This window comes from Struthio camelus, chromosome W (assembly GCF_040807025.1).
Source record: "Struthio camelus isolate bStrCam1 chromosome W, bStrCam1.hap1, whole genome shotgun sequence".
Taxonomy (NCBI): Eukaryota; Metazoa; Chordata; class Aves; order Struthioniformes; family Struthionidae; genus Struthio; species Struthio camelus.
Window position 1 is genome coordinate 55,018,883 of NC_090981.1, and position 15,062 is coordinate 55,033,944.

The window sequence follows — 15,062 nt, forward strand, 5'->3', positions numbered from 1 at the left end:
CACTCTAGTACTTCTCCTGACTCCAATTGTCTTTCATCACTAGCATACCAAAAATTCTTCTCTATCCAACAAAAGGAATGATTCCTCTCTGCTTTTTTTTTTTTTTTTAATTCTAGCCTTCCAGTTTCATTTCAGCACATTATTTCACACTCATGCTTGGCAACTTCAGCCTTCCTCTCTATCAGTAGTGGCATCTTCAGAGGAGAGGGAGATCTGTGAATTGTTGTTTCTGAATAAGAGCACTAAATCACGTATCAAAAATCTCATTTGCATGATCCACTTTTTACCAAATAGCTCTGTCTCTTCCCTTCTTTCTCCATTGCTTTTTTGGTCTTTTCATCCAATCCTGCACTCTTCTGCATCTTCCTCTTCCCCTGTCACCCCAAACCCTGCTTTTATTCCATCCTCATTCCTTGGCAATCCATCATAAATTTCTTCCAGAGTCTCAACAGATTTATCCCTGACAAATCCAACAAATGCTACCCCATCCTCAGTCTCATCAGGCTTTGAAAGAAGTGCATATTCTCTATTCCCTATTCTTCACTGGTTTTTGAGGTCCAGTGTCTCCCATACACCTTCTACATGTTGGCTTCATGTTTACTGATTCCTCTGGTTCATGACTCTTTCTCCCAGTTTCACTGGCTATTCAACATTTCTTAATCCCCTTGGTCCCTGAATTTTTCTCTCTACAATGTATTGTACAAACCTTATCCACAACCATGCCATTAAACTACCTTCCAGTAAAAGGTTCATCATTCTCTATCTGCTCAACATCTTAGTTCATCTTGACATCACTTGGTGAATGTTTAATTAGCAACTTAAGTTCAATAGGCTGAAAGCCATTCCTGATTTTCTTCCCCGATCCGCCATACCTTTCCTAAATTTCCCTGGAAGATCTAATCTTTATTAACTATTTGTCACAAAAAAATGTTACATGCATCATATAGCATCATCTCTTTTCTATTACATATTATAAAGCACATGACAATAAATCCAAGCAGTAACCTGTTGCCAGTATTATTACTTTCACTTGTTTATCCTCTTACCCTCCTTCTGGTCCAGCGCCGTGATAACGGAGCTTTACTTTTAGGGCTGACTGTCACTTAACTTTGTCTTACTTAACAGCTCTACTGTACCAATGAGTTAAACATATATTCTGCCAATGATAGTAATTTCAGATTACTTTCTTAATCCTCAAGCACTTCTGTGTTTTTTCTCATACAAAGAAAAACAAAGTCTAAACCAATGAAGCCGCCACTCCCTTTTCCGTAATATATGTTGACATACAATCAACTGTCATTCAAAAATGACAAAAAAGGAGGCAAGTTACAACTGAGCATGCACACTCTCTTGAGTCTTCAGTGTCAATCCCTCACCTTCTGACGTAACCTAATCTAAACTGAAGTTTGTTTTATACATACAGATAGACAGCAGCAGACACTAGCTGAACCCTGCAACGTCCAAGCAACAACAGCGAGCTGCTTACAGTGCAGAATTCCTGTATTCATGTAGCCCTGTCAACAACTACTCCATTTAGCACCACACTTCCACACATGAAATATCAAAATGAACCAGGCTTTTGCGCATTTTGTCAAATGACAAGCCAAGAGGCTGGCAATGCACTCTCTGCTGACTACAACAGGTGTCCCTACTTGCTCAGAGCTTCGGAAAAGTCATTCAGGCTCCTGAAGGCGATATCGAATATAAGCCAATCCTCTCATTACAAGGACTGGAACACACACGTGTCCTAGCTGTGTTTTTGCAAGCCCTGGTGAAGTTCAGCCTCTGTAAAGATCACAGCAGCATGCTCTGGTGACCTTAACAATATAAACTTTGTTTATAGGTCTTGGGCTCAATTTACTCTCCAAATGAGATCACAGAGCTGCATACTGGTGAGGACAATGAAATAGGTTAGGGAGCTAGGAAACAATGAAATGTATGTGCTCTTACCAGGGTGCGTGCTGAGCGCAGCAGCCACATTCAGGGGATGTGCCGGCAGATCTTAAAAGTGTCCATAAAAAATATAGTTCACAAATATAAAATGAATCAGATTTTTTCAGAATATTTTACCCTGTACATGTGAACCAATATAGCACTTTTTAATTTGGCCATCCTTCCCCAACCTTACTGCAATGGATTACAAGGAAACTTAAATATGAATTAAGTTTTAGCACAGGACACGAGTAACTGCTTTTGGCAAAAAAACAGTCACAAGCCAAGTTTGCAAGTGATAAATACACTTGAAAAAAAATTAAATTATCAAGAGATTAGAAAGATTATACAAATTCATAAACTTTATTAAACTAGATTTTCGTTAGGAATTTGTGTTCATACATAGACACACAAAGAGAGACACCCTTTATATGTATTTATACATAATATATGAAATATATAGGTAGTCATTTCCAACTCCAAATCCAGTTCTCTATCTCATGAGAAATTTAAAACTTGGTTCAAGAAGGCAGCTGTTCCATGGATGTATCTGGTTTCAGTCTGTGTAGTATCACTGTAGTCATACGTTAAATAAAACACAGCTGGACAATGCTCCACCTATTTCACCACCCTGTCTGCTAACTGTTTAGCACAAACATCTGTTGAAAACAAACTTTATGAAATAGGGACATCATGGAAAAAAAAATTTTTTAAATGTTTTGCACAGAAGTTTTATTTATTTGAAAAGAAAGCCTCAGGTGCACTCAGTTAGATTTTAATTATGAGTTTTAAACCTAGAAATTAAAGAAATTTGCTCAATCAAGGCTGTCTTGCCAAAAATATACTGTTAACATAAATACTTTCCATTTCGTATGTTTGTTGTTTTCTCCTCTATAGTTGTGTAACTGCTGCCAAGAGATGGTGTAGTTGTACAGTTTATTTTCTCATCTATGAAACCATGATACATCAGTAACTTCTTTGGTTTATAATCTTACTATGAATTTTATTCAAGTGTTATGCAACCTTTTTAATTAAAGAAAATTAACTAGACTCTTACTAGGTGTTCTTCCGGAATTGACAGTAGTCTATAGGGGATTAAGAGAAAGTCATTACTAAAGCACTTTTAAAAGTGTATCTTCACCTGTTAATGGACACAGCTCTGAAACAATCTTTCTACACAAGGAAATAGCTTGTTCTTTCTCAAACCTCCCTCTGAACCAAGCGGTTATTTCTATAGGCTACAGTTACATAGAAAAGCTACGCTTCATTATAATTTATCTTCATTTTTCCCAGCTTCTCAATCTCTGATTCACGGGGAACATTTTTGTATTAAAAATATGCATACATTTTCTTACTGTCATAAAACTTAGCACATTTCAAAATAATTCATATTCTCATTCTATCAAGCTTAAAAAAAAATTAAAATACACATTTGCCTGTTTCTCTTCCAGGAGTTTAACTTTTTAAAATTACGGTTAAGAAAAGGTTACATGCAAGCATCACAGAACACTAAACTATGGGTTTTCTAGGCCAGTATCAAGTTTTGGATAGTGGCCAGTGACACAAGAATTAATACATTAAAATCTCACAACTGTAAAACACAGAAGAATATTTTATTCACCTTCTGCATTAGTTCTCTGAAAAAGTTAGAAACCTGGCCAATTACTTCATTTTTTCTGAGTTGACACAGATAAAAAGAGAGTGGGGAAAATTAAGAAATAAAAATGTTTACTCTACTCTAATAATGAGAAGAATTAGAAGAGAAACATAAGATACGTTTCAGAAGTTAAAAAAATTCCACACTGTGACTTTAGTTTTGAGATTTCCATGCAAAATTATCAGTATAATGAAAAAGTATTCTGTCAAAAATGGCTATTTCACTAAAAGAAAACTTGGAATTCCTTTTCTATTAAAAACAAACAAAACCCAGCCAGCTCTCAGTACAGTTTTTTAAATTTTACTTCACATGATTCTTCACAAATAAATATCCCAAAAGATAAAATTTTCTGAAAGATAAGAAATGATGAGAAAAGTGAAGCCTGCAAGAATAATATCCAAATATGAAGCCAGAAGGTGATGAAGGGCCTATAAATTAACCCAAGAGATAAAGCAAACATCTGCAGACAGAATCAGAAATACCAGCCTTCAATCAGAATATTCCACTGATGAGTAGTCATTAATTTCCTACCTTTTTTGTCGTGCTTAAATAAATTTGTCTCATCAAGCTGTAACAGCTTTCATTTCCTAATTATTCTAAAAGATGGGACTTTCAGATTTCGCTGATGAAACAAACTTAACTAAGAGTTGCACAGAAATGTACTTTTCATTGCTTTTATGAAATTCACAGTATAAACCTGCTGTCCATCTCCTCACTAGCCTCAAAAAATAGTGACATGCTATAAACTACAATGAGAAAAATCTGAAACCTAAACTAGCTTCCTAATGCCCATGCCAAGCACAACATTTTTTTCTTAATTTACCAATTCTATCATGCTTTGAACCAACAACGTGACCAGCTTGTTGAGCAGTGCATATACTACGTGAAAGTCATTTTTCTAGTAAATTAGATCACTCTTCAACTCACATCTTGATAGAACTAAACATGACACCTGTACTTATAACCTTCTGCCTCTACACACTTTCACTTACTCACAAAGTTATAAAACAAAAACATAAATAATGTAACAATATAATGTAAAATATATATTAAATAAATATATAAAGAAAATTTTATATAAAATAACAGAAGTCAGGTCAAGAAGGCTCCTGTATCCATTTCTGTTTAATGATTATTCATGTTACATTACTATTAATAATACAATATTAATAAAGCTAATCATATGACTATAATGCTTATTATTTTCTTCTAAAATTGTCATTTTTAATTTATCTTTGTAAGTTGCACTGTTAGTCCTTTAAGTAGTAAATCAAAGACAGATATGTATCATTGTGGGATAAGCCTCTCTGCTTTAACCATCCACGAATCCAAAATAAAATCCTTTATGCTTTTTCATCAGGGTGTGACAGAGTTTTAAGATTTAGAATTGCCTTTCATCACTATATTAGATAGTGCAAACATTTAGATAGTTCTTAACTATAAACTGTTTATTACATAAGAGAGAAATGCACTTAGAAATACAGCAGGACACATTTTATCTTAGCTTATGATTGTCAGATTCTTTACTTCTGCTAGTTTCAGGGTACAGATAGTGATGTACTGGCTAAACCAGACGTATACAAAAAGGAATAATATATGAATCTGTTAATATCTGCTGCTGGCAAGGTTGTGTGTGATTTCCAGTTTCTGGAGCAGAGGTCTGGCACAAATACATATGGAAAGAAAGGGTGGGATATTATGGATATGGAAAACTTACCTTAAGTTTGAAAGGGAAATATAGTATATTTGGATATCTTTCATCTCATATTTACACAAGAAATTTCCAGATGTAGCCAGACTGCCCTCTTCAAAGCATGAAGCATGTTACATGCTTGGGGGAAATTGATTTGCCTGGTGTTTAGTTGCAGCAGTGCTATTCAGCAACCTTTAATAGAGATAATTTACAATGACTCTTCTTAATATTGGTTTGTTTCGCTGAAAATATTTGAATGCCATGAAGATGTCAATATATATCTAAAACTCCATATAAGTAAAATCAAAACAAAACATTCACATAGGCAAGTGAACGTTCCACGGCCCAAGTGATGAACCAAATCTAGCCGGTGTGAAAAGAGAACGATGTCGGAACGTTGCAAATCATCACGTGCTAAAGGCACATTACGATCTCCGCACCCTGCAACTGGGCAAAGGTCCTCTTCCCAAAGCACAGGTATAAAGGATCCTCAAAGGATTTTCCAATTAATGGAGAAAATATTTACAGCAAGTCTTAGATCTTACTACTAGTTTTCATTACTCTGTCTGGCAACATCAGCTGTAGGACATCATTAAGGACAGCAAAATACAGCTTACAAAAAAATTTCCAAATAACACCCGGGCTTGGATACCCAGTCTAAAACAAAAGGGTCACCCCGTATAAGCCAAAAAAATTTATCTTACAGGATCTTTCTGCATCATCTAACCCTCTGCTGTTAGTTGTACAGTATTTCTCAAAATGGCTCCATTGTTTGCAAAACTTTTCACCTCTGAAAACACTGCCTTAAAAACTTCTCTGCAGTCATATTCTGCAATACAAAACTAAAGCTTACAAAAACCCTTTCAAAGCAAACTATAACTAAATATAGAAATGTATTTATCTTACATCTATAAATCATGCAATTATTTGGAAAATACTTTTAACATGAGTATTAGCAATTAAAAAGGTACAGAGTTGAGATCTGCTTAACTTCAGTATATACTGCAACATCCCACTTTGCTTCCCTTTGTATTTTGCGGCTAGGGTGGCTTAGGGGCATGTGGAAAATTGGTTATTGGGATTACTACATCACTTTTGGGGACATTCATGTGGGCAGTCTATTTGTATAGTGTAAGATTTCATTACTGTTGTGCATTTTAAGTTCTGTAAAATCACTTAAGAGCTTTAGCTAAGTAATTTAAAACTGATTAAAATACATAAATTGTTGTAGCAATTTAAAATCAAAGTAGGGGTTTAAAACTGGAAAAGGAAAAACACTAGTAAAGCAATAGTTCACCAATACTGTAGTAGATGCTTGCTTTCGAGAAGGAGATAGCTGGTGAAACAGATTGAAGAACAGCTGAATATACCACGAAATCTTTTATGAAACAAGAAAACAAACAAATTAATCAACTAGCTATCAATCTCTCCTCCCCCCCCCACTGAATCAATTTATGTTTAATGAGAAGAAAGGCTGAAAATCATAGAACACTGTAAATTTCCTGTTCAGATTTATACCATATAAAAGATAAACCTATCACTGATATATCTGTCCAAGCTAATTCTTTACTAATTCTTTACTACTTACAGTGCAGTTATCAGACACCTAACAGCTTATAAAAATGAGCAAGGTAAACAGGGTTCCTAAACCCTTTAAAAAGATCTCACTTTATTAATAGAGTTTGAAACAAACAAACTTTTGGGCGTACAGGATGTTTTTCTTGTTCTTGAAAGGATGTAAAAGACACCATCGCTCCTTACAAGTTTTGCCTCCCCAACATCCTTATTGAAATTATTGCATCACGACTACAACAATATTCCCATAAAATACATGAAGTGTGAAACTGAGAAACAGGATTCAGTGCGTCACCTGCAGAGAAGCTGTTCAGGTACTACAGGGCTGAATGTACCCAGAAAAAGCTGAAGGAGACATTCTCCTCCATCACATAAGAGGTAGCTTCATCAGGTGGTTTAAAAGACTAAGAAAGACTAATAAAAAAGGTTATTCTTTCTCATCCTTGTAAATCTTAACTGTAATCAACGAAGAACATCTTGATCTGTTTCCATTTAGTGTGAAAAATGAGGGGAACTTTCTATGTTCATGAGTTGAAAGGAATTTCAATCAAATCAAAATCACAGCACATTGTTAATCTGCCCATCGAGTATACTGATAGCCTTTACAAAAGAGACTTCAGTCTTTCAACATCTCTATAAAAAGAGGTATTCCCATTTCTAGACGGGAAAGTCAGGCCATACAGAGGTTTAATGAGAGCAAAACGCACATAATTCTTGATATGAAAGATGTGCTCCATGGATCAGCTTGCTCAGCAGTGTGCAATACTATCAGTCCTGCAAAACATTCTGAACGGGTAAGCTTAAGGTCAGTAATTTGAACTGCAGGTAAATCTAGTGGTTTTACTGCACTCTCCTGTGAATCAATAATTTTCAAGGTCCTGTCTTATTTATGATCAGCTCTCCAACTCTCCACATTTGCCAGACACTCCTCTTCATTTTTCAGAATATTTAAATTAAGAGTGTTATACTATGACTGACTATTTCACACTATTGTTTCCACTATTCACTGGAAGTTTGAAGGAAGTTATTTTTTATGCCCTTTGAAGCTGTTATTTTAAGCCAAGTTGACAGCGTTCATAATATTTCAAACAAGTTGACAAATAGTTCTGCTAATGTGCACTGTAAATGCACATGTACATGAACCTTAAAGAAAAGCCATGCACTGACAAAATAACATACATGAGAAAATAATACAGATTTATGACAAAATGAAAAAAACCCTGCGAGGCAGGTGATTATAATGGATCATGATCATACTGAGGAAGTTTGGAGAAAGGCAAGGCAGAGCTGGAATGCATTTGGCTAATTTCAGCGTTAGCAAGTTACCAATGTCAGGTTCATGGAGACAAAAAAAAAAAAAAAAAAGTGTTCTTCCAAAAGTGTTTTTACTCTCACTACATACAGCTGGGAGACTTGGAATTGCACCAAAAAGACAGTGGAAGCAGAAAACTGAATGAAATATTCACAGTGTGTGTGACTAGTCAGAACCAAAGAAGGGAAACTGATCACACATTCGTCAGGCACAACACTATAATTAAGAAAAAAGGTAAACGCCTAAGGAGCCGTAAGCGCCTTAGAAAAATCAGTTAACTCATGACACTAACTCCCAACAAACAGCTACTTTGATTCCAAACAAGAAAAAGACACAGATGACAAAAAATGGGATAGAAAGGATCCTTTAAAAAAATTATATATATGTACACACTTATATAAGATTTTACATATATACTATACATATATTTATGTATGTATTCAAAGAATTATTTAATAGCACCATTCTGGACAAAGTCCTCCACTGTTGAGCAGTGAATACAGCGTTGCCAAGGCAGAGAGGAGAAACCCACTCTAAAATCTGTTTTTACCACAGTGTGCCAAGATCAGGGTTTACAGTGACTACAATCCGAACCCTGCTCACTAGGGCAAGTCCGTGCGTCACATAAACACCCTGAACATACTGCCAGTGTCTCAGTTTATTAATTAACCCCATGAGGTGACCGCACAGCAGGCTGGATTTTGTATTTGTTTGCCCTTCGATAAGACTGATACCAGCAGGATTCTTGTGGGCAGGTGTGAAGCTCTCAAGTCATGCCTAACTTAAAATACCTTCCTGAATTTGTCACTTTTTCTGCTGCATATGTGCCAAATCCATAATCTACAATAATAATGCAAGAATCATTCCTAATTGATCAAACATAAGAAACTATAACAACAATTTTCTCCCTTCAAACTCTAGTGATTTTTGTTACAGACTCAATATAGCCTTTTTAGCCTAAATACAAATGCTGCCTTAATTTTGATTTGAAAAAGAACTGTACTGTAATACAGCAAAATCTGTGTACAGAGCTCTATACTGTTTCAACAAAGTAAAATAATATTTGATGGATTGGAAATTAAAAATTTCTTAAAAAATCCAAAGTTAATATTTCTCCTATTTAATTCTTCAGACAGCTTAGCCCTAGCTTCTCGATTCTCACAACTTTCTTCGCCTGTTTTCCTGCCGCATCTAAAGTTGTTCGCACCCCCAAAACTGCACCACGTTGATATGCCTTGAACATTTATTGTTCCCCTTATCAAGCAACTCTGCATCCTCTGCCAGGCTTTTAAGTGCCTTCACCATTCCCCTGAGGACTCAGTCCCATCCTTCTCTCCCTAAATCCTACATTGAACACTGTTAGTGCTTATACAGTCACATGTTCCTTGTTTTTTTTTTTTATTTCCACTCTAATAATGTCAGCTGAAGGTTTTTTTCTTTTTTTAATTATCTTATTCCACCAAGGTGCCTTTTGAAATGCCTGATTTTAACTATAAACACAGATTTCCAAGGGGTACTGGCAGCTTTAGATAAGAGTGCCACTAAAACATAATTCACTACTGCTGCTTGTGGAGAAGTTTGAACATTTCTTAATGGCATCAACAAAAGTGAAGACGAAAATTCTGTAGACTTTAAAAATACAAATTCAAGGACACTATCAGCTTTGTTTCCACTAGGAAATCACTTTAGGCTGGCATTGTTACACAGGGGTCAGCAGTTGAAAACTGCACAAGATGCACAGGATATATCTTTAAATTATTCATAACCACCTTAAACTGCACTCAATCAGCATTGCAATATGTCATCTTATAGACACACAAAAGTTCAAAAGGAAAAGCACATGAAAAAGCAGACTACCAAGAGCACTATTGTTAAAGCTACACCAGAAAGCTTAATATTTCAATACTGTATATGTTAAAATAAACAGCATACACAGGTGATGAAAGCCAGTCTCTGAAAAATTTATTATTCTGTTAGAACAAGTTTACACTCAGGATGAATTCTCAAGCTTCATGCCATTAGGAAGTTTTACTAGGTTTATAGTGGAAATAAAAACAGAAATAAAAATAGATGACAATCCAAAAATACAGGCTGTACTTTGAATATGATCAACCAGCATTCTTTTCCTTTATATCTGTACATTTCCCCTTGCCCTCAACAACCAAATTTCATTCAGTCTTTGTGAAAAGTTCCCTAGATTGACTGTTTTTGCTTTTAAAATCAAATGTTTTGAAGGACGAAACTGAACAGACTAACACAAATTACACTAATTCAGTATTACTTCCCCAAACCCATCCTATTGTACTGGAGACGGAAAGCTTTCAAGGATTTATGATGTCAGTTTGAGTCTAAGGATTTTTTTATTTTTTTAACCTATTCTTGCACATTCTTATTGTTGGCTTCCAAACAAACTGACCCTAATCTCATTTTCTCCTCCTACGCATGCCATAAGCACTTACCCCACTGAAGTCAAAGGGACATGAGACTGGGGACCACTTTCTTGGATAAGAGGGGTACAGGCAAGATATTTAACTGTTAATCTAAAAGGCAGTGAAGTTCTGACTAGAGAATGTGTATTGCAAATTAAGCCTTTGGAACTGGACTAGTTTGTAAACTCTGCTATCCAAAGCGAGAGAGAGCACTGATTGTTCCAAACTTTGAATGATAAAGTAGTAATACGAATTTTACGTATCCTTTGTTACTTAGATTTGTAACTACTAGAAATACAATTTTAAGTTCAATAGGAACAGGACAATTAAATTGGAGACAGAGTCTATTTCATCATTTAGCACATATTTAAAAAATTATAAACCGTTCTAATTCTGACTCCGTCTGACCACACTGCATTTCCAGAGATCGTTCAACTTTGCGTTAATGTTAAACTTTAAATACCAAATATTATATTTTCCAAAATGTAATGTGCACCATTATACTTACCCACTTGGATGCTGTTCTCCTCTGTATATTATCTAGATGAGTAACTCATTTCAGTACGAAGTTGCATGAATTACTACTTAATGTATTTAACATTTCAAATAAATATGGAAATATAACTTTTTAATTACTTAGCAACCAACAGGAAATGACAGCTTTTTCCAGAAGCATCACATCTTAAATTAATAATACTCTAAATATAGGTATGTGGCCAATTTTTTTTTTTTTTTTTTTTTTTTTAAAAACAAGACTGCCAACAGCTTCCTTCACTGCTTTGGATTGAATAGCAGCAGACTGAATGACCAGTTGTAGAGAGTTAGAGGAAATATTAAATCTTGCTCAAACAATACTAAGTTTTCAAGGGAAAAAATACTTAAGAATAAAAATACCCAAACCAATTTTATCAGCTTCAACATTCATCACTTTGTGTATTAGAAGTCTGTACTGTTACCGTATGCTTGACTTACACTCATATTCCTATCCCAGATCTGGATGGAGCCATCCTGACAGCCAGCTGCAATAAGTTTACCATCTCTGCTGTATGTGCAAGTTGTAGGAATCACCCGTTTACCTTGAACTGATCGTGGTTTAAACACGCCTTTGTGCTTTTTTTCATTGTTAACATCCCATGTCCTCACAGTTCTGGAAAGAGGTTTAAAGAAAGAATTGTTTTACACACAGTTAACGTATATGAAATGAATCTTCTAATGATACAGGCAAACACTTTTTTCCAGCATAAATGGCATATAATATTGTTTCAGTAAAAATAGTAATGAGAAAGTTGTATGTAAGATGATGGTCAGGAAACTAAAGTATAAAACCAAGTAAGAAACTTTGTATTAACTAACACGCAGATGAAGTTTAAAAAAATAAAAAAATTAAAAAAAATAAATTCTTCCCAAGCTCTCATCTAAATGTATATAATCATTTGCAATTGAACAAATGACCAAGGGCTAATATAAAGATACTACATAATGTCCACTGCCACTGGAGATCAGGAAGATAAATACATTTGCTTCACAAGAATTAAGCCTTCAGGAATCAGGCATAAATGCTCATGCAAATTCATCTACTAAACAGATTGTCTCCATTGTTCTGACATGGCAACAACTGATAAACCTACTTTAAAATGGCAGTACTGCAGGCTGCCTGCTTATTATTCAGATCTTTATTTATTTTTAAAAGGCATTTTAAACAATTAATTGCAATATTATTGTAGTTCTACTTCACTAATCCTAAGGACTTTGATTTCTGTGGTAAAAGTGCTCTTCCGATACTTTACAAAGACTCTTTTATGTAATACTATTTCTTAGAGTTGAGTTTTTCCCACGTTATCAGCACAATAAATACACCCTCTTTCTTTTTAATGGAAAAAGAGTATCTGCCTTGGTCTTCAATGTTTCTTAGAGACATAAAAACATCCAAATGAGAGAGAAATAAAACACTGAGATACAGGTGGACTCTTTAAACTGTCTTAGATACAAATGTTTTCTGTCCATTTAATATGTTGATTTCTTTCCAGATAAAAATTTAAAACTCTTCTGGCATCTAATGCGGAAAGGAGTTTCAGGATTTGGCAAAGGAAGGAAGATCATTAATTTAGAAAGAAAGAAATCACTAAGTTCTCAGGACAACCTCATTTGTTTAGACTATACAAACACTGCCTAGCATGTAATTCACTGGTTCTCTAGCAAAGCAAATACTACTTTATGAAGGCTGCCATTTTCCAAGGACAAGACAAGACACTGAGGCACAACATTAGCAGCTTCCATCAGAGCTGCAAGACCAGATAGGCTACAGAGCTGATATACATAACCACAGGACAAAACAAGCAAGAAAATCAGCCAGAAATAGCTCGCGGAAGGTATATAAAACTGTATGTATAATGAGAACAAAGAGAAATCACGTGAAATGGAATAAATCTCTAGTTGTCCATAATAAAGTCAAGATTAGCTCCTTTTTAAAAAGTCTCCAACTCTTATAACTCTAAGGCATCGATTTATTGTTCTGTTTGGAGCCTCAGCATAGAATATTCAAGTTTCCTGCTCTTTTCCATTTTCAATAAAATGTTAAATTATGATACATTTTCTAGAGTCACCTAAATGAACCTATGCTGCCACATACTGCAGAAATGAATGTATTATTTCTTCAATGAGATAACTACATAAGATACTGCAATTTCTTGAAAGAGCAGATAAAGGACACACTAGAACTTCAGGACTTTCATGACGCCCTACATAAACGGGCATCTCCTCAGTCTTCTCCACTATTAGTTCCTTCATATGGCGTTCCTTCACATGGGGACCCATCCCTTGAATTCTCTTGTTTTGGGGGCAGGAAAGCTGATTCTTTAACCAAAGCAAAATTCCCTGCAAAACATTTCATACTCGTTACATGCATTCCTTGGCTGACAACCCTTAACCTACCCTGGTACTAAGATAGGACAATAAGCTGTCATCTACCAGGAAGGAGGAGAAAAGGGGAGCACTTCAACTGTTAGGCACATGGCGTGAGTACAACACTGACTAATTCCTGCTGGCATATAAGGACAGGTTGAGAGAGCCAGAGCTGTTTAGCCTGAAGAAGAGATGGCTCAGGGGGATCTTATAATTGTGTACAAATATCTGATGGGAGAGAGTAAAGATATCTCACAAGCATGTTGGCTGCAATTCCAAAAGCAATCTCTGAGCATCCTTCACCATCCTATTTCTTCACTTTAGCTGGCAACCTCGCTTAACCTCTCTGCCCTCTTTATAATGTTTTTCAATTCCACATTTTAAGGCTCTCAGTCCTCCTCTTTTTAGGGCTCAATAGCTTGTCAAAACCTCAATCGTTTCATAACGCTAAAAATTAAATTCAAACCTTCTTGTTCTTTTTACCTTTCAACCATACAGAAAGAAGGAACACTCATGGCTTATCTAGTTCAATCTCATACATAACATGGCAAAGACCAAAAATTTTGATCCCTAAATCAAACTTAACATCAACAAGCAAGTAGCACAAGAAGAAAAATCCAAGTTTCTTGAGCTTCCTCTTGTGCTGCAGACAGCTGGTAACACTGTCTCACAAATGAATTACATGCGCTGTTAAAAATGTTCACATTGCTTATAATGTGTTTAATGTCCCCTCAATGTTTCCTCATAGACCCGACACTCATATCTGTTTACTGCCCCCATGCTGCTAGCTGATCTAACCATGAAGCTTTTCTACAAGAATTAAAATAAAAAAATCACCTTACATACAGACTGATCAATCATTCCCAGACAGTCCCTAACTCTTGAGCTAAGACTGAGCTCTTTAATCTTTTCTATCAAGTCAGACTTTCCAAACATGTTTATTCTTAACTGAAACCTTTCCAATTTTCTTTAAAAGCAAACATCATATTGCAAAAATATCTCAGTAATATCAGGGACAAATTTCAGTTTACCATATGAATCAACTTGCCCATGGTATCTGACTGAATCAGCCCTGACCAAAACATTAAGAGTTGTCTGTAAACTATATGTTTTGTATTTTCTTTCAAACCTGTGACGGACTAGAAATACAGACCATCTGAAATGGGATCTCTGAAGCACTCCAGAAACACACTTTCACTAACCCATTATAAGGACCATCATCGCATAGTTTGAGTACAATGTAAACTAATTTCTTCTGCCATTGTGATTCCCCTTTTACTCTCCATGCTCTGTCAATAACCATCTCAGTGCCCTGTCTTTTCTTTCAACACGCACTTTGATGCTTTCCTCCCCTTCTACTATTTGCACTTGAAACTTATTGGACTCTTTTCCCAGTCCCCTTCCCTCACAATATTCAAACCTTTATTAAAATGTTACTCCTCCCATCATAGCCTGAAGGAAAGGGAATAAACAGGCAAAGAATCTCAGGAATCCAAATAATTTGCTTTCACAGCATATGTCTTTAAACTGGCAGTATACCAAACAAATACCAACTAATGCTGC

The 15,062-nt window shown here is 35.5% G+C and overlaps 1 protein-coding gene across 2 annotated transcripts in view; it reads right to left on the reverse strand.

Annotated features, from left to right (window-relative positions):
- The window catches only part of LOC104147827 (WD repeat-containing protein 70), a 146,991-nt gene that overhangs the window by 51,967 nt on the left and 79,962 nt on the right, over window positions 1-15,062 (reverse strand). For both annotated transcript variants that reach the window (XM_068924694.1, XM_068924693.1), the window contains exon 10: window positions 11,571-11,745. In XM_068924694.1, coding sequence (XP_068780795.1) covers window positions 11,571-11,745 — 175 coding nt within the window. The remainder of the gene's footprint in view (window positions 1-11,570; window positions 11,746-15,062) is intronic.